This window comes from Sparus aurata, chromosome 17, assembly GCF_900880675.1.
Source record: "Sparus aurata chromosome 17, fSpaAur1.1, whole genome shotgun sequence".
Lineage (NCBI taxonomy): Eukaryota > Metazoa > Chordata > Actinopteri > Spariformes > Sparidae > Sparus > Sparus aurata.
Genome location: NC_044203.1, coordinates 18,958,774 through 18,978,143, shown reverse-complemented (window position 1 = coordinate 18,978,143; position 19,370 = coordinate 18,958,774). Strand labels below are relative to the sequence as shown.

The window sequence follows — 19,370 nt, the reverse complement described above, 5'->3', positions numbered from 1 at the left end:
ATCTATATTTCATTGTGTTATGTTTCATCCCCTGTGAACGAAGGACATAATAAATGAACTGCCACCCACAGCTCAGAAGATAAAATGGCAATTACGTGAAGTGTGATTACAGATGGCAAATTTGGGCCCCTTGATGGACACCGCTGTGTAGCTAGAAGAAAAGTGTGTAAAGAATACTGCGAGGACACAGAATGTACGGCAAAATAATCTGAACTAAAGCTTTATCAGAGTTTTCAAGGAAATAGCATGGCCCCATTGAATGGACTTTTTAATTAAGATTATCTGTGTCACACCGGACGTAAGTAAGATACACAATCAAGGTCCGGATAGTGAGGGAGTTGAGAATTACAGGATTGTTCAAGGTAAAGATTGGAAGAATGACGAAGTGCGGACACAGTGATACATTGATGACTCAGGGCCATCCATCTTCATACTGCGCATGTCACCCACGCCGCTGCAGTAGGTGGCGGTATGTGGCGCAGGTTAGCGCGTGCCTGCTGCAACAAACAAAGAAGACCGACGAAGAAGAATGTGATTCAGGAGAAGAAGAAGGAGGAAGTGGTGTTTGATTGTTTTTTTTCTTCTATTAGGTGTATTGGCGACCATTCTCTGACCTTTTTGGCTTAAAATCACCAGGTAAATCACCACATGGATGTACAGTAGGGTAGTCTACTAGAAACACTACAAAATGACTCCACACGGATGCTTGAGATCGATATAAGTTACTGCTACGACTGTTTGTAGCAGTCGGGCGTACACTGCTAACATATCGAAATGCTAATGCTAGCCTGAGGTAAATTGCGAGTCATATGACCATTTTAACCAGGCCAGCAGGCGCTAGGAGGCGGCTTCAGTGCTTGGATATTATACATTTAGTATTGGATGACTTTGCCTTGATCATGTCCAACCAATAGATACTCCTGTATCAAGCGTAGACGTAGCTAGCATCGCCTTTGTGACAAAAGTTTAATGTCTTTGGGTTGCTGTCTCCAGCTGCACTGTAACTGATTTGTTTGTTTGTTTGTTTGTTTTGTAGCAAGATCAAAAAGAGTTCACGATGAACCTGGAACGACTCCCAAACGAGGAGAAACTCAGCCTTTGCAGAAAATACTATTTAGGTGAGCGTACTTGAATTACTGTTACATACACACTTTTGAGATTGACGTATTAATATTCTTATTGTTTCTCCATCACTTTTATCTGTGAATTCTGGATGCAGTAAGATGCCAGTAGTTTTAATACCTGCCTCCATAAATTGTGTATAAATTCAAATGATCTGTTTTATTAAGATGAGAGGGAGGAAAGGTTAATCTAGTTCCAGTAACTGGGCAGCTGTTGTAAAGCAAAGCATGAGCAAACCTCGGGTATATTTGCTCAAATCTAGTTGTATTGTTACTTAAGATGTTTTTAATTTTCATCTTTTTTCACAGCTGGATTTGCATTTCTCCCATTCCTATGGCTGGTAAATGTGGTTTGGTTTTTTCGAGAGGCCTTTTTCAAGCCAACCTACACTGAGCAGCTCCAGATAAAAGCTTGTAAGTGTCAGAACTGCCACTTTAATACCAGAGATTTTACAAAACATTACTGCACTTACTTTATTTTAATAATAATGTGTATTTACATAGTTAAGTTCAATTCAATTTGCATTTACCCATACTACTTATTCACTACAATCTGAACGCACACAGTGAAGAGTATATTTGTGTTGTTATGAAGTTAGGACATCTTTTCAGCTCTCCTATTTCCTCAAATCCCAAATTCTTTGTCAAAACATAGCTTGCTTCCTAAGCAGGGTTGAGCAATGATTTAATGAAATGATTGTATCATGCATGATATACCATATATTTAATATACCAGTACAATTGCTAAGTATATATTGTTGTCATATTTATATCAATACAATTCTGTGAGAATTATCACAACACTAATTTAGTCCATATAGCCCATAGAGTAGGACAAAGTATACCTCACACATTTCTGGCTACACATTTCTCGTAACTTCATTCGAGCTACTTATCTGCCGTATTATGAACTTGATGTTTTTTAAGGCTGTCGGCAAAGCAAGAGCATGATATGGTTTACCCGTGTTCTCATCATTGTTTTAATGCCAAGCAATTATCTGCTTTGTGTTTTTCCTGTAGATGTGAAGCGGTCAGCACTGGGGTTGCTGTTATGGGTAGCAGTGCTTACAACTTGGATTACTATTTTCCAACACTTCAGAGCTGAGTGGGGGGAGGTGGGAGATTATCTCTCTTTCACGATCCCACTGGGCATTCCTTGAGACATTTTTTGATGACAGCTCTTTTGAAAATATCAGTTGATCCACTACAATGGACCAAAGAATTTTCTTTCTTTGATTACAGTGAAAGACAAGGGTGACTTGAGGATATGAAAATTCATGTTTTTTAAATGCTTGCTGAGGCATTTCAGAAAGTTCTTTGGTTTAAAAGTAGGCTTATTAATTTTGTATAGCAGGCAATGTTAACTGTCATGACAGCATCTAAACATTAACAAAATGATGAAGCTGGATGTGCTTTGAGGTTTGTTCAGGATATAAACAATAAAAACAAAGGGTTTTTTTTCTTTCTTGACTTAAAATGTAAATTGTTCTTGTGTGATTGTGCTCCCAAAAAGATTTTTACTTGTGTATGAATGACAAATAAAAAAAAGATCCACAGTGCTTCAGTGTTTTTACTCCATTTACTGTATTTCCAAGTCACAATGTCATACTTATATTGGAATATTCCCCAAGATCCTGTACATCTGTATGGCTTTTATGTGTGATGACTCATCTGTGAACTATCTTCCCCATATATACTCGTGATATTCTGCATTGTTACAGAAGTCTCCTAAAGTCTGGACAATCACTGGCACCCATTTGTGAAACCCAATAACTTAATCCCTCCAAATGTCGCCACTTCCCTGTCCTCCTATATGAGTCATAACATAATCAGGGCCATTTTTAGTCACTCCAGTCAAAGCTTAAGTGACAGCTTCTACATTACTAACAGGGAGGACATGTGCCTAGATTTAAACTGCTGACTTTATGAGAGTGTGCCAAGAACAAGCCCGGAGTATCAGCACGTACTGTGCTTTTCATAATGCAGGGAGTAACTTAATAAAACAGATTTATGGGGAGTAGTTATATAGTAGATTACAAAGAATCCTTTTATGGACCTAGTACATTGTTTCTAAACCTTTTATGTTTTACACCACGTGTGTGGATACTTTGTGTTTCATTATACTTCAGAAGAAAATTTACTTCTTACTAATCTACAGCTTGTTGAGAGCCAGTGATGGAATGTACATTTACACAAGTACAATACTTATGTACAATTTTGAGGTACTTTTTTGAGTATTTCCATTTATTGCTATTTTTTAATTTCACTCCACTATATTTAGGAGTCGAATAGTGTACTTTTTAACCCACTACATTTATCTAATAGTAACTAGATGCACTTACAGCGCATTTTTCAACTACAGTAATGTAGTTTACCAGCAGCAACAACTTTGGGAAAACTAACATGATTCCGATAATCAGAAATGCAAGTGTTTTAAAGGGGCGCTATGTAGTTCTGGAGAAAAGAATCACACTCAGAAATGTAACACTTAAAATATGAACGAGCTACTGATGCAAATTCAGCTATATCAGTTTTTTCCATGACTGAATAAACAAGCTATTCTCAGAGGAAATAAGGTCCCCAGAACAATGTATGTGGCTAGAAAGGTGGCAGGGTCCGCCACATGTAAACCAAGTAATACAGTATGAAACAGTGTTGTCCTTTAAGGTCAGTTTCATGTAGTTTACTCAGTCATAAAAACAGAGAGTGTTTTGTTTACTTTGTTTGTTAAAGCATGAAAAAAAAATCAACAATGATCTTTCTCTTCTGACTGAAAGTTCTTCCCTAAAACTACATAGTGCACCTTTGACATTGAGGTACCTCTACTTTTACTGAAGTAAATGATCTGAATAGTTGTTCCACCAGTGGGAGAGTGCATGATGGGGGGGGGGAGTGGCAACACACGTGCCCTGGCATGTGTACGGGACATCCCTGCTGTCACTGTCTGTCCGTTAACTGCTCGTGAGGGTCAGCAACATCGTCTTTTGAACTTATTTTTGGATAGACCTTCCTTAACAACCGACCTTATACATATAACAGTTCTTACAACATGTACAGTCTGTTCCCATTGGTGCCATCATCCCTTGGATTTAAACCGCAGGCTACAATAATTGGTAATAGCTCATAAACACAGTAATTGCCAATAAGCCTGCAACAGCTGCGTCACTCCCCAAACAATACACTCTTATCCTATATGGCTTTGCCCCGAACACCCAAGGGTACGCATTAGTCCAGAACATAACAGAAGCAAGGTGCCTCACTATGAATTCCCCCACTCATTATGCAACACCATTATAAAAACAGACACACCATAACACAGGCACGTCTGGCACTCAGGAGGAGAGGAACTCGGAGGCAGACAGACGGGCGCACAGCTCATCAGCAGTAGACTTCTGACTGTGGGGAACACGAGCAGTCAAACAGGAGCAGGACCTTCACGTGTGCACACTTATTTGGTCAGGGCATTTATAAAGAGGTAAGTTGTGTCCAGTGTGCTCTGAAGTCTGTCATGCTGTAGCCTCAACTGCTCTCAAGTCAGCTCTTCCTTTTTGTTACATTTTCTGATCAGATATGGATTTCATCCTGCCACCCACCCTGCCAGCCGGTGGTATCCCATGGGAGAAGGTCTTGCCACCTCTTATTCCACGGCTGAATGGGACTTATGGACAATACAAGTGGTCCCCAAAGTTGCTCATCCCAGAGACAGATAACACCAGCTCAGCAGAGGTAAGTCACTCCAGGATCGGAAATTGGTACGTTACTATTGCTACTTCTGCAATAAAAATGTTGCATTATACAGTGATTTTAACGAGAATAAAAGGGAAGAGAAGAAACAAGTAATAAGTAAAAGTAAAATACCCTTCACAAGTAACAAAATCGAAATGAACTGTTAAAAAATGTATGTGTATTAAAGGGGCACTATGTAGTTTTGGAGAGGAAATTCCAACTCAGAAATGTAATATTTACAATATTAATGAGGTAATAATACAAACTCAGAAACATTTATTTTTCATGAGTGAATGATCAAGCTGCTCTCAGAGGAAAATAAGGTCCAGAACACTGTTTGAAGCTAGAAAGGTGGCAGGGTATGCCACATATAAACAAAATTAAACTGCATAAATCAGTGTTTTCCTTCAAGGTCAGTTTGTTTAATAAGTTTATTCAGTCATGAAAACAAAAAAAATTCATCTAGGCATAAAGAAATCACTATAATAATATCTTTCTCTCCTGATTAGAATGTCTTTCCAAAATCCATAAAGTGCACTTTTAAACTATAATAGGCTATGTGACAACTATTTCCATAACTGACATTTACAAATGGACCTGTAAGATATGTGCCTATAAGCCTACTACACTATAAATATATTGTAGATGATATTGACTGATTTGACAGCATGTAATAGTTGACAGTATGAACAATATAAATAAATGCAACAAACCACAAAAAAAGATATTTGGCTCAAAAACCGAGTACATGTTAGTGCTATCAGCCTTTAAAACCTGTTCAAAAGGCTAAAATCCTGACTATTCATTTCTTAAGGAAAAAAGTGCTAAATGCTCTGATTCAAGTTTCTTAGATGTAAATGTCTTCCAGGTTTTTTTTTCTCCTCTGTGACAGCAAACTGAACATCATGAGTTTGTGGAAAAAAAACATTTCGAGGGTATCTTTTTGGGCTTTGATCGACGTTTTCCACCATTTGCTGACTTTTTTTTTTTTTTACCAAAACAACTTATCAGTCAGTTTAAGAAGATAACTGTTTGATGCAGCCCTGATCCTATCACTTTTTATCCAAGAAAAATATATCAACAAAATCCTCTTGACTTCAGGTGCACTAGCTTTTCCAGAGCTTCAGTAGATGAAAACACTGAGATGTTAAATAACTGAACTTTTGACACTCAAATGTTTTTCAGGATATCTACTGTATTAAGTGCAGATTAGAAAAAGGGGCTTTTGTGAGTTATTTTTTCTGTTCGTATAATAACACACAGTATTTCTTCTCATGATGGTAGGTGAACTGTGATGACAGCGGCTTCACAGTTCAAGTTGATGTAAAGGACTTCAACCCGGAGGACCTCATGGTCAAGGTGATAGGAGACTTTGTGGAAGTGCAGGGAAAGCATGAAGAAAAGAAGGTTGGTATTCTGTGAAGAGAACTGCTAAATTATATTTGTTTATTTACAATGTTGTCCTCTAAACTTGTATTCATCTCAATGTTTTGTTAGAAGGATGGCCCAGGCTTTACAACAAGACAGTTTAACCGGCGCTACCGGATCCCGAAGGGAGTGCACACCATGGCTTTGGAGTCAGCGGTCTCTCCAGAGGGCGTCCTGATCATATCTGCGCCGATGCTGCAAACCCAGAACTCCAGACTCCTGAATTGATATTAGCACCCAAAACACTAAAATCTCTGCCATCTTCACTATGTATGAAAACAAATCCAACAGAACTCACGGGCTTGAACAGAAATAACTACAAGCTCTTCAGTCACACTCCACGTCTGCCAAAGGACATATTTGTTGTGCTCCTGGCACTGTTCTGATATTCCCTGCTCCTTGAGGTTTGTATATACTGCCCTGTTATTGCTCACCAATCTTACATAATGTTTCATGGAACCAGTCTTTGTAAATATTCTGCGTTCACAGCTCAAACTGCTGCTTGTCTTTTGTTTTTTTTTTCCGTGCAACTTTTGTAAAATGCACTGTATTGTGATTGTGTTTAATGATGCACACAGACATATCTCCAAACTCTTTAATGTGGAATTATTTCTTCAAAAAATAAACTTTATTTCTTTATAAAATAAAAAAATAAACAAAAAAAAAAAGACACTACATCGAGTTGCTTCTTTCAAATGTTTAAGTAAGTTGTTGCTCGTCCTGAAGATCATTCAACATGGAGTCCACTTCACTGAAAAGGAAAAATTGAGTAGATTACTGTTTTGGAATCTTTGGGTGCTGTATTTACGTGATTGTCATAACAGTGTAAGAGCTACATGTATTAAGATTAACGGCCTTCTATGAAGAACATCTGATGTTGATTTTACCTGATCTGCTCCTTTACCCATGATCTCTGCTTGCGAAGGACTTGTAATAAAGGGTCATCTTCAAACTCTTTTCCATCTGAATCTGAAAAAAAAGGAACAAACAGTGTTATTGAAGGTAAATAAGAGAGGCCCAAGACTATATGTTATTGTTCTACTACTTAAACCCCCAAAAGACAGTATTGTATGTAGTTACAACTACGGGAAATTCAACATGGATCACAAATCTTCGACACATACAAATACCATGCACGAAAAAGAAAGTTCCAGAGGGTTTTGACCTCCAGGGTTTTGGAATGTAGGGAGTGGAAGCTATTTATGGGTCAGAATATATTCTCCACAGTTAACCGCAGGGTAAAGGTTGATGCTCTCTGCTGCATTAAGCTCACCCTCAGCTTCTTGCAGCAGCTGTGAAATGACCCCCATGGAGTTCTGTGTGTCGCATGGAGGGACAGAGGATTGTGGGGCCGCAGAGGCGACGCGAGAAGGAGCAACCGATGAGACGTGGCTCCTTTGCACAGGAGATGAATCCGCCGTAGGGAACAGCACCTCTGAAACTACCTGTCAACAACCAGTGAGAACACACTACAGTTTAATGCAGCTTTTAAAAAGGACATTGCAGCTTAACATCGCTGATGGCAGTGTTACTGATAAAACCAACAGCATTTAGCAGGAGGAAGCGTTGGTGCACATGTTTAGTGATTATGGGACGTCTACATGACTGTGAATCAGCTGCCTACAAAGTGCTATTCTGAACTTCTTCAATCTTGCCCCTGACAAATCTCAAAATAATAAAAAAAAATAAAAACATATACGGACACTGATTAAAGCTAAACTAAAATGAGCGTACACAAAAATTCAAATTGAAATAAAAACAGAAACATATTAATTGCTGGCAAATCAACAACTTACTACGACAAGGCATTAAAGTAAACCACTACAGAACTGTTGGAGTGAGTAGAAATCATTGCAGCCTGTGCGTGTGCTGACCTGTCCTAAGGCGCTGTGAATTGGAGAAGCTGGTGGTGCATAATTGTCAGTAGATCTCTTGGAAATTCTCTGGCTCCTGTTCATCTGCTGCTGCTCTGGCCCTGACATGAGCTTTTGGGGAATTTTGTGATGCGAAGAACTCTTGTTTGTAGACCCGGGGACATCACCATGTTCCCTATCCACAGTATATCTGCAAGAACAATGTGCATTAAGCATTCTGACTTGAATTTTGCACGTTGTGTGCATGTTTCAATACCTCACCTTGATTTATTCTGCTTTCTGGAAGACGAGGCTGTCTTCCTCTCTGACTCTCTTTTCTGAGCTTTCCTCTCAGATGTTTTGTGTTGACAAGGCCCCTCTATTTCTACAGTGCCAAATGAAGCAGGTGGTGCGGATGGTACTTGTTCACAAACAGGCTCATCAGTAAAGGTACCCACTGAGTCTCTGGGGGCCTGTGTCTTTTTACGGACAACTCTGGTGTGGGATTCGTCGATACTTTGAGAAACATTTGGTTGCCTGCTAGCATGAGATGACTGTATGGGACAGGGCAAGACATCGCAGAGAAAATGCATATGGGCAGGAACATGGGCGATAGCCTGGGGTTGAGACACTGAAGAGCCAGAGACAACAGAGGCAGGTAGGGGATGTGGGCCTGGAGCTGGGGGACATGATGCTTGGGCCTCGTTGGTTTCTGGCCGGGGAGCAGCCATGTGTGGATGTGTAGCTTTATGTGAGAATTCAGGAGGCTGAGAACTCTGCTGATGCAAAAAAGAGGACATTTAAATCATTCTTTGCATCTTGAATAAAATATTTAAAACTAAATATGGAGTTAATATCATACACGGACTCCAACCTTGTAAGGATGTCCACTGGCTGAGGGATGGCTTAAGCTGGAGGCCTGCCAGCTAAATGCGGGGCCATGAAGACTGGAGTGTTGCAGAGACTGGGGCCACTCCCTGGCCTGCTCAATCTTTCTCCTTAAACGCCACTGGAACAAGATGTCCTCTTCTGGGCGTGCGGGGGGCACCAGAGAAGGAATGACAGAGGATTTCTGGTAGGACGGAGCATGAACTGAGTCTGAACTGGCCTTCGCTGTAAAAGTTAATAAACACATTGCACCATCACACTGACACAGCAGAAAGTTTGAAGAGGATCAGCATTGAGGAACTAACAAAGAAGCATAGAACTTAGTGTTACACCACACTCTCGCCTCACCAGTAGTAGATTTTATCATACTGGGAATCAACGGTCTTCGCAGCGGCTCATCTACGCTGACTGGAGAAGAGAAATCAGAGCATCCTAGGCCCTCTGAGCTGACATGTATATATCCATCACTCAGAGTATAATCACTGTCAGAAAGACAAAAAAAGTTACTTGCAACCCAAGGAATTAATTAATTCACCATTAATGCTACTCGCTGGCCATCATACTCTCTCAGCAGAAGTCTGTTGGCCCTTTCTTGAAGCTGGAGTATCTCCGTGTCATCGAATTCACCCTGGGAGGTGTTTGACAGAATCTAAGAAAAAACACAGAGCACAAAACACGTAATTTGTCATCATTTAGCTCCTGATATTTTAACACAGGGTTAGAGAACATGCACAATACTGTGTAAATGATTACGACGAGATAGTTACATTTGCAGCTTTTCTGTTAAAAACAAACAACTGAATCGGTCACACTGTCTGGCCTTATATTGCCAACAAACACACGGAGGCGGGAGCAGCCTGAACAAGCCATAAAAGTATCAAACATGGTAGTAAAAGCCGATGGCCTCCCAGGCATTTGGTAAACACAGAAGTTTCCAAATGGACATGTGGTGTGGTGTTGAAATGAAAATATTTATATGCACACTAAGTTGGAATAAGGTGTCTCTCCTGCAGGCTGCTTCCTGGGCACTCATATAAATCTGGCATAAACCAGGGCACGGTGCAGACCCAATAATCTATTATGACAGCATATGAAAATAATAACAAGATGATGGAACAGTATTTCGGGTGTTTTTTTTTTATATTCAAAGAAATAAATATACATTAGTAGGTATGTTTATCCTACAAGCAGTACACCTATTATTGTATATTGATTCCCAGTAAGCTCATAAGTGCACTCACGCTAAGGGATCCTCTGCATGGGGAGAGAGATCTGTCACGTTGACGCTGTCCAGCTGCACTGAAAATAGCCCGTCCATGGTCATCTTCCAGAGGCTGGATGACATCTGTTCAGATGAAGGGATTCCACAGATGGATTTTAACCGCAAGTTTGTTTTCTACGTTTAGTTTCAGGAGCTGGTAACAGTTCTTAACCCTTACATGAAAAAAATAACACATTTCAAATAAGTGCTAAGGTACCTTTGTCTGTTGTTTTAGTCGGCGTTGAAGTGGGAGGTAAAGACAAGGGCGACATCCACCAAAATGGTGGCTGCTTCTCTCCAGCGGCAGAATCAAATTGCAGGCGCTCTTCTCGACTCTGTGGTCGACCATTGCGAAAGCGTTCGATGTACCTGGGAGAGCAAAAGTAGTGATTCCGGTAGTAACATAAAGAAAGAGCTGACCATTTGTGTCATTATTGTGACAATATTATGTTTCGTCATGCCATGCATACTGCGACTTTTCATTGCAAAAAAGGTGACAATTCTGTTTAAGAAGGTAACTCTGGGAATGGGCCTCGTTATGTGTGAAGGCATGGTTTGTATCCATGAACCCTAAAGCATACTTTGCCAGCACTGAATCCTGCTGAACTCCTTGCTCTGTGGAAACTGGGGATTTTCCTACTCTGGCAGAAGGTTTGGGCACCTCCATGTCGGATGATGTTGAAGTGCTGGCAGGAGAAGATGCACATTCAGTGGAGGGCCAGGACTCTGCAAAGACAGGTTCTTCATCTGTGGCAGTCGAAGGCCGGTGACTTTTCTCAGACAGCTGTTTGCTCCCTGGAGTGTGTAACTGTCGACTGGACCGCTGCTTTGAACGTTCAGGACTCAAATTCTGCAAAAGTACAACAAAGTGACAGACGTGTTTGAGATGACTTAGAAAGAGAAAAAACAGGGACTCATCAGATGTGTCTTGCAATATATGTTAAGTTCACATACTGTTTTTTTCTCTTTCTTTGACAGGGACTGGTTACGAGATGGGTGGTAGTGCGCCTTCCCCACCCTGGATGCTGGCTGGAAGGGATTCTGCCTTGTGAACACAGGTCTGCTGTAAAAACAACACTTATAAACAACTGCGACTATTGTTAAGGGTACTATAAAACTGTGATCTTTGGATCTTACCTGGATTTCATTACAGCTTGAGGACCTCACAGGTGTGTCATAAGAGCACACAACACAGGGTGCACTTTCGGGTTTAAGTGTGGGTTTGATTTATGCCTGGTGCCGACTGACCTCTTTGACAATAACTTAATGGTGGATCAGCCTGTCTATCTGATTTGGTTATGATGTCTTACTGTAACTTAGACAGACGAAATCCACATTATCCATCGGCCTTCTGAACTGACTTGGCATGTTCACAACAAAAGTTACCATGGAATCCACGCTAGTACGATACAACCTCTCCACAGCGAGTTAAGCTGCTACAGACGGCATTTTGAAGATATATTCATCCAACAAGTCCAACTTTTCAACTGAAAACTAAACGACTTCGCTCTTTTGACAAATATGACATTTTCGATGAAACCAGGAGAAAGCGTCACTGTTTATGCCGATCGTTATTTACCACCAGAAATTCAACCAATAGGCACCGAGTTCATATGATGGACATACAAATTAACCAATCACGTAGAATGTATTTGCTGCACAAGCGCCAATCAGGTAATAGGAAACCGGCAGCGCGCGGAAGAGGAAAGTCTGTAAGAGCTATTCGTTTGTCAAAAACAAGCTAAGTTAGCAACGGTAATTCAAGCTAGTAAAAGCTGTGGTCCGTTTTAGCTTAACAGTCATACATCTGCTAGTCTACATTATCTTTGGACCGAGTGTCTGGAAACCGACGGGAGTAACTGTTAGTCAGTTCAATGTTCAGTTGTGCTCGTGAATTAGCTTTAACATTATCAAATGATTAATGCTAAAGCAGAAGGTGGCTAACCAATTGTAAACGGTATTAACCGCGGCTAGCTAGCTAGCTTACGTTAACGTTAGCAAATAACGTACGCGTCCTGTAGCAAACCTACGTTGTTTTTGGCAGTTACAAGCCGTTATCAGGTTACCTGTGCATTTCTGTTACCGACCGTGGACGACTGGTAATACATCTCGGTGTTTTCCCCCAGTTACAAACAATATAACCACCAGAAAAGGGGAGATAATGCACCACGTAAAGATCAAGACCGAACGGCCAGGTGAGAGGTTGCTTCCCTATGTTTTTCACGGACACATCCCATCATCTTAAAAAGAGTTTGGTTTTAAAGTTAGCCTGACCTTGCCCATTGCATTTGGCAATATAGTAACTACTCCTATTCAGCGTTAAAATATATGATAATTTAACATACATTCAATGTAAACTGTTCAACGTGGGTGTATTGTTTTTTGTACTATAAACAACTTTTATTATTGCCCATGTAGATTTAGAGGGGACTGGTGCACGCAGCAGACTGGATGCTGTGCTACAGGGACTTGTAGAGAGGACTGAAAACGAGAGGTAAGTAAAACTGATAAATTCTTTTATGTTTACATATATTATATAGAACGTATTTCATTATTATAATCACTTTTCAGTCAAACTAATCACCATCACTGTATGTTGGACAGGGAGCAAAATGAGGGTGATGCTGGAAAAATATCAGCGGACTCATTAAGCAAGTATGGACTTCAAATATATATATATGTAAACCTTTGTATGTATTTTGTACTATATACTGTTGCTGATGCTGACAACATCAATGAGTATCTGTTAGATTATTCAAACATTAAATATATAAAATGTAAAAGCTGTTTTTATATTTCATGTTGCAATTTCTAGGGATTTGTCTCCATCATCTGCTGGAAAAAGGCAAGTGTTTTTTTGTTTTGTTTTTTAAGAAGAGCTGATAGTAACTCCAAAAAAATCAGATGACGATTGTTTGACACTTATAGCTGGGGAAAAAAAAAACATCTCTCTGTGGTCCTGTCCCATCAGTGATTTCATAATTTCACATTAGTTGCATGTGTGCACAAAACAGTGGCTGTTGTGACTTTTCTCCACATGTTTTTAAGGCTCCATCTTTTTTTTTTTATTCCAGGCCATCTGCTCGATTTCCACAGCACCGGAGGAAGAAGCGAAAAGAGATGGATGAGGGCATACCGGAGAGCAATCAGCACAAACAAAGTAAATAAAGCAAGACATCAAATCATAGTATATGTCCTTTTTGTCCCTCAGTTACAACCTTTAATTTCATTGTGCAGTATCAAACCTTTCTTTACTTTTTTGCCATTTTCTCTTTTTCTCCATTTGCTAGATTCTTACATTATAAAGTTGTTTGATCGCAGCGTGGATCTGGCTCAATTCAACACCAGCACCCCACTGTATCCTATCTGTCGTGCCTGGATGAGGAACAATCCTTCTGTTCGGGAACCAGCTGCTTCCCCGAGCCCCTCACACAGCATGGTAGAAGAAGAGGTGAGGCCCTTTAGTTATCTTGGACCACTGGAATTTTCCCCAGAACACACAAACATCACCAAAAAGAACAAAAATAAATTATGTAGGGTATTAATTAGGGCTGTGTGATAAATCAGCAAAATTGATTAATTCAAGTTTTTGGTGTAGGATAATTTTAAAAAATGAAAATGGATTTTTTTATATAACTTGCTCTGCCGCCACTCCTCATAGGCTCCCATAATTCATAGTGGGCTCCGCCCTCCGCATTGACTTTCCACAGAGAAACAAATACAACATACGTTGGACCTCGAACAAACCACAGTCCGCTGCAAAGTTTATTTAAAGGCTGTTGTGACTAAAGACAGCGGGCCAACACATTTATTTCAGCCTCTCAAACAGCATGTATCACAGTGGGACACTTGTTGTTCACAACGAGATGTACAAGACCGTGGCAGCCCACAAACACCTGCTAAAAAACAGCCAACATTAGCGGAATCATTTAATCATTGTGTCCCTTATGAGAAGAAAGGGTCCTGTGGACAGCTGTTACAGATAGAGTCTGGGTGCGTATCCTTAAAGATGTGGTGCTCGTATATACAGTGGAAAAGCCGGAGGTTCATCCACATGCTGAAAATATTCGAACCCAGGTTTGTGTCACAAAGCCACAATGGGTCCTAAAGCCAGAGGAATCAGACAGGCTTGTGTTCTGGCCAAAAATGTGTTGAATAGACAGCAAGCACTCCTATACATCTACCGACATGTCATTTTTACTATGCAATGCATGCAGATGTTTAATTTAGTTTACATATCTTTAGGGATATAACATACTTTTTGTAAAAAGGCACCTTTTGCAAAATAAAGTATTTAATAAAAGTTATGTTTATCAATATCAATACCAATATGGAAACTGGGAAATGGAAATGGAAATCTGTTTTTATAATAGCAAGCAATCTGACATGTTAAATTTCTGTTTACAAAAGCATTTTATAAAAAAGGGACCCATTCTTTTCAAAAAGATGCACTTTTATTCATTTTTTTAAGTGAGTTTAAAGCTGCACTGTTTACAATGGCGGAGCAAATTTGTTTAAAATCATAGCATTAAAATAAATGCAATGCTTTTTATAATTTTTTGTAATTCGAAGTTTGTTCTTGAGAAGGAAGAAAAATAACGAGAAAAAATCGAGTTTGGTGTGAAAAAATCGGAGATTCAATTTTTAGGCCATATTGCCAACCCTAGTATTAATTGAGATTTCACTGAACTTGTGAAGCACTCATTGACTCCAGGCTGAATTGGTGACTGTCAAAATGATTTGGCTTCTTCTTTTGATGAGGGACACGAATATTGTTGGTGTCAAAAGTGATACAGCAATCATTATTGTTATCACTATATTGCATCAAACTTTGCAGTAGTACTATTTATAGAGCTTAATTGTGATAAAAAAGCCTCATATTATGCAATGGATTTTAGCATGCCTCGCAAACACTGAACAGTGAACTGGGTCATGCAATAGCATTAACATAAAATGCTCAAAACATTTAACTGGGAATTGGTGCTAAATGTTTGTACGACAAACCCTATATTGATAGCCCCTGGCAGAGTTAACTAAGCGATATACTGTAAAACTGCTAATGAAGATAGGAGAATTGTGTTGCTTTCACAATTGTTCACTTGCCCTCTGAAAATGATGGCAGTCACAGGGAATGATAGTGTCATTATCAACAGCATTGACACAGTCTCACAATCTGTATATTTTGCCACAGTAATGCATAGTAAAACTAGTGTGCCGAGACACTCCATTGCAGATGGTAGTAACTATAGTCAGCTTGGATTTATAGCGGAAGTCGATGCCATATAATGCATATACCTCTCTGTAGCTGTTTTTTTTTTTACTTTAAATTGTGACTACAGGTGAGATTTAAAAAAAAATAATAATAATCATTTTCAAGATTTAAGAATCAGAATCTAAGACATAAGAACAAAATAGTGTAGAGGCTGACATTGCTGCTTGACAGTATGTTGAAGGAATAGTTCGGGTCCAAATGCAAAGCTTATTATAACCACCTAAAACAAGGCCCACCTAAAAAAAAAATCTATATTATTGCAAGTGTACGTTGTATAGAGAAAATTCACACCGCTTTACATTGCTGTCAGACCGCCCTTTCTTTTGGCACTACATTTTCTCAACCATAGAACTTCCATATACCTACGCGTTAGCGCAACTAGGCCGTTGCGCTAATGCGTAGGTATATGGAAGTTCTACGGTCTGTGTCTGAAATTGTTAAGTTTCATTTTGATCGAAAGTAAAAGGAGTTGCGTGCATAAACCTCTTGTCCAGCAACAGGGCCTCGCACTGTATTTCGTGGCTCGCAGATCACCTGTTTTGAAATTATCGAACGTTCTATTGAACGTATTTTCTATTGATATTGATCATGTGTCTATCGCAATAGATATCGTTATTGTTTTATCGCCTAGCCCTCATGTCATCGGAAGTGTTTCACTACTTTTCCCACCTTTGGAGTATGGGTGTAGTAGATATCTCAGCAGTAGTTATCTTAGCACTCCTGCAATTAAAACTGATTCTGCATTAGTGAATTACTAAACACTACCAGTGGTAAATGACAGAACAACTTTTGTGTTTGGATTTTCTAATATGGTTTAACTTGTTAAAACCTTGGATCTTTATCCAAAGATCTTTGAAAGCATGTATTTAAAAGAGTACTTGCAGTACTAGAAAGTATCTGTAATGTTTTGTCCTGCTCTAAAGATGGTGTTGAGCAAGGAATAATTTTTCAGAATCAGAAATTCTGTTATTAGTATCACAAACAAGGAAATTTGTGCATCACAGTTATGGTTGTAAAAACCACCTGCTTTTCTTTTTTCTTCCTTTTGCCAGGTTACTGACATGATCAACGGTAAAGGTCAGAATGTGTACCGACTCCCTCCTCCAACCTCCTGTCCAATCAGCACATCTGGTGAACCCATCAATCTCAGGATCCCACAGACTGAAAAACCCACCATTACCAAGGTTCTGTGTAAAAACCACATTGATGGTCTTTTACTTGCATATCGATATTAAATGGCACACGTCTATTATTTTATCAAATTCATGACTTATGAAGTTAACTTGAATTCTGTTATTAACTAATTGTCAACATTCTGTCTTCACACAGTTAACAGAATCAGTTCCTCTATCAGGTTCCCTCATATGCGACCACATGGAACGTTGGAAAAAGATACGGCAAAAGTATGTCCCTCCATGAAAAGCAACCTGTGCTTTTGTTGAAATGGATATCTCACATTTTCACTGACCAGTTTCTTGTGCACAACCAACACTGAGGACAGGGTTTTATTTATGGCTGAGTGTCACTTAATGCCAGGGGTCAACATTTGGCAAGTTGTTCAGTGCATTGTTCTTTGTCAACATCTGTAACAGTTGACCAAAAAGCTTGACTTGAAAACAAAATGATTTTGTGATTGTGTTTATCTGAACAGACAAATAGTTGTTGTGGCATGCATTTCAGCATCTGCCACATAACCATGAACAATCCCATCCACTGTAATTGGTCTCTTCAATGGTTGTCAAATTTCATTTGATTTCCTTGTACACAAGACACATACACGAGATGCATATAAACTGGCCCATGTGGAAAATGTAATTTTACAAAGCTCTTAAAAAAGTAGGAGAGACTGAAATTTAAAATATTTGTCAGACAAAAGTGAATAATGCCATGATTGTCGTATATTACATTGCATTCCACACTTGTTTAAATACGCCAATCTTTTTTGCATGCTGTATTATAGCATGTTGGATAAAACTGCATTCTCAAAGTTAAAAACAGGTTTCAAAATTGGATTTTTGTTCTAAAAGGTTTACAACAATATATTCTTAAATTGCTGTGAATTCTAGTCATGTTGCACAATTTGTTGGAGTGTTGACAAGCTTGGTTTTTGAAACAATACATAAACACCTAGAAGTTTGGAATCACTTCAGCTGAGCCATATTGTTCTTTTTTCCAGATGGAAGGAGTGCTCCAACAAGAACCAGTTACGATATGGCGAGAGTATCAAGGTCCTGAAGGAGATGAAGGAGCTCTATGATCGCTAACTGGCTTGCGACTCTCCACCACAGAATGGACTCTATGCAGCTGGAAAGGAGCCACGGCGTAACAGTCAATGTCTGAAAAGACCTGCCACCTACTCAGTCGGACTCATAAGAAAGCATGAACACAACAACCCTGAGCCTTATAAAAACTATACGTCCTATGCATTGCAGGAACAAAACATTTTGATGTTAGTTTGTTACAGTTTGTGTTTGTGATATGGAGTCTTTTTATTCATAGAAATTCTGTGTAGATGTCTGATTGAATTAACTTGATCATCAGTAGTACTTTTCCAGACGCACTGTGACATCCTCAACATTAAAAAGACTGATTTACGTCTGTCGTGTTTCCTTCTACTTTCACATGTCCTCTCATAACTTCAACACACAAGTACTGGAAAACAGAGCAGCCAGGATAGACTAGGATTGTCTCACAGGATTTGATTATTCCATAGAGCCGCATATAGAAAACACTTGATATCCACCATGACTCATTCTTTTGCCATGCAACTCGAGCTTGTCAGCATTCTGTCTTCATACAATTAACAGAGTCAGTTCCTTTATAAGGTTCTTTCATATGCAACCACATGGAATGTTGGTTACCCATCAACTGCTGAGCCAGGAGAGGAAAGCCAGAACAACTGGACATGAAATGAAACTCGGTTTGTGTTGTCAGCTGATCCACGAATACATGTAACAGCACAAAGATCCTGGGAATTGCAAGATCAATTAGATGCCAACCTTGGGATCAGGAATATGAAATTGGAAAGGTACTAACGGCTTCGGAGCAAATGTTGGAGGAAGTATTTAAATCCATTACTTGAATTAAAGCACCAATGCTACACAGTTAAAATACTTTTTTTTTTTTTTTTTAATTAAATCTTTATTTGGGAAGGACATGTAAAACATCAGCATACCACTGTGGTGGAAAATATAAACAGATGACCTTCCGGCTTTGTTGTTTTGAGTCCAAAAAAGGCACAAGACCAGTCATCCAGACGCACGAGTCCCAAGGAAGTATATTCATGGAACGTGAATCAAATTTTACTCGTCCTTGGTAAAGCTTCCTCACCTCTAGAAGCTTAAATTTCACAGCCTTAATGACAAAATAACATCAGTGGAACTACATTGTCTTCTTAGAAACAGTATTAACAGTTTGCCTGGTATAGACAGAACCAGATAAAATTCACATGTAACTCTTGAAAGAGCTCTAAAACAGCTTAATTGAAATCAGAACATTTTACTGAACTATGTACATGGACCAGGGGGTCGCCTGCCGCTGCTGACGTTGGAAAAATCAACAATAACCAGTCCAAAATTAAACAGTTAAATTATAAAACAATATTGCCAATGGGATCAGATAAAATCTGCTCTCATAGGGGCTATGAATAGGATCCAGTTGTGCCAGATTTGATAGAATTTCTCCTTTTGGATCCTAAGCTGATAGGTCAGTTTTTCCATCCTAAATATCTCTAAAGTGATTTCAATCCAATCATCCAGGGTAGGTTGGATCAAGCTTAACAGTTAAAATACTTATACAAGTAGAGGTAAGTGTATGTAACA

General features: G+C 39.3%; 4 protein-coding genes across 8 annotated transcripts; 3 read left to right on the top strand and 1 right to left on the bottom strand.

Annotated features, from left to right (window-relative positions):
* The first annotated feature begins 480 nt into the window (after window positions 1-480).
* Window positions 481-2,680, top strand: psenen (presenilin enhancer, gamma-secretase subunit). Its single transcript, XM_030393389.1, has 4 exons — window positions 481-636; window positions 1,037-1,118; window positions 1,431-1,535; window positions 2,142-2,680. Exons 2-4 carry the CDS (start codon window positions 1,058-1,060, stop codon window positions 2,279-2,281), a joined length of 306 nt encoding a protein of 101 aa, XP_030249249.1. The 5' UTR covers window positions 481-636; window positions 1,037-1,057; the 3' UTR covers window positions 2,282-2,680.
* Window positions 2,681-4,266: 1,586 nt separating this feature from the next.
* hspb6 (heat shock protein, alpha-crystallin-related, b6) lies at window positions 4,267-6,764 on the top strand. Its single transcript, XM_030393388.1, has 4 exons — window positions 4,267-4,596; window positions 4,690-4,847; window positions 6,132-6,254; window positions 6,345-6,764. Exons 2-4 carry the CDS (start codon window positions 4,692-4,694, stop codon window positions 6,501-6,503), a joined length of 438 nt encoding a protein of 145 aa, XP_030249248.1. The 5' UTR covers window positions 4,267-4,596; window positions 4,690-4,691; the 3' UTR covers window positions 6,504-6,764.
* A 92-nt stretch (window positions 6,765-6,856) lies between these two features.
* Window positions 6,857-11,907, bottom strand: proser3 (proline and serine rich 3). 3 transcript variants are annotated; one of them, XM_030393334.1, is made up of 13 exons: window positions 11,415-11,907; window positions 11,232-11,340; window positions 10,859-11,127; window positions 10,495-10,646; window positions 10,258-10,361; window positions 9,580-9,665; window positions 9,365-9,498; window positions 9,003-9,241; window positions 8,411-8,907; window positions 8,150-8,339; window positions 7,549-7,720; window positions 7,163-7,244; window positions 6,857-7,026 (listed from the first exon to the last, which is right to left on the bottom strand). In XM_030393334.1, the coding sequence occupies exons 1-13, from the start codon at window positions 11,423-11,425 to the stop codon at window positions 6,975-6,977; spliced, it is 2,097 nt and encodes a 698-aa protein (XP_030249194.1). In that variant the 5' UTR covers window positions 11,426-11,907; the 3' UTR covers window positions 6,857-6,974. The 3 variants fall into 3 exon arrangements, with proteins under 3 accessions (XP_030249194.1, XP_030249195.1, XP_030249197.1); XM_030393335.1 differs by having other exon boundaries at window positions 8,411-8,904; XM_030393337.1 differs by having other exon boundaries at window positions 11,232-11,337.
* Window positions 11,908-11,970: 63 nt separating this feature from the next.
* lin37 (lin-37 DREAM MuvB core complex component) lies at window positions 11,971-18,147 on the top strand. Of its 3 annotated transcripts, none has more exons than XM_030393384.1 (10): window positions 11,971-11,989; window positions 12,404-12,472; window positions 12,696-12,771; window positions 12,882-12,932; window positions 13,093-13,122; window positions 13,352-13,437; window positions 13,568-13,728; window positions 16,602-16,733; window positions 16,879-16,952; window positions 17,726-18,147. In XM_030393384.1, the coding sequence occupies exons 2-10, from the start codon at window positions 12,439-12,441 to the stop codon at window positions 17,811-17,813; spliced, it is 732 nt and encodes a 243-aa protein (XP_030249244.1). In that variant the 5' UTR covers window positions 11,971-11,989; window positions 12,404-12,438; the 3' UTR covers window positions 17,814-18,147. The 3 variants fall into 3 exon arrangements, with proteins under 3 accessions (XP_030249244.1, XP_030249241.1, XP_030249242.1); XM_030393381.1 differs by lacking the exon at window positions 11,971-11,989 and adding an exon at window positions 11,999-12,138; XM_030393382.1 differs by lacking the exon at window positions 11,971-11,989 and adding an exon at window positions 12,006-12,032.
* Window positions 18,148-19,370: the final 1,223 nt, after the last annotated feature.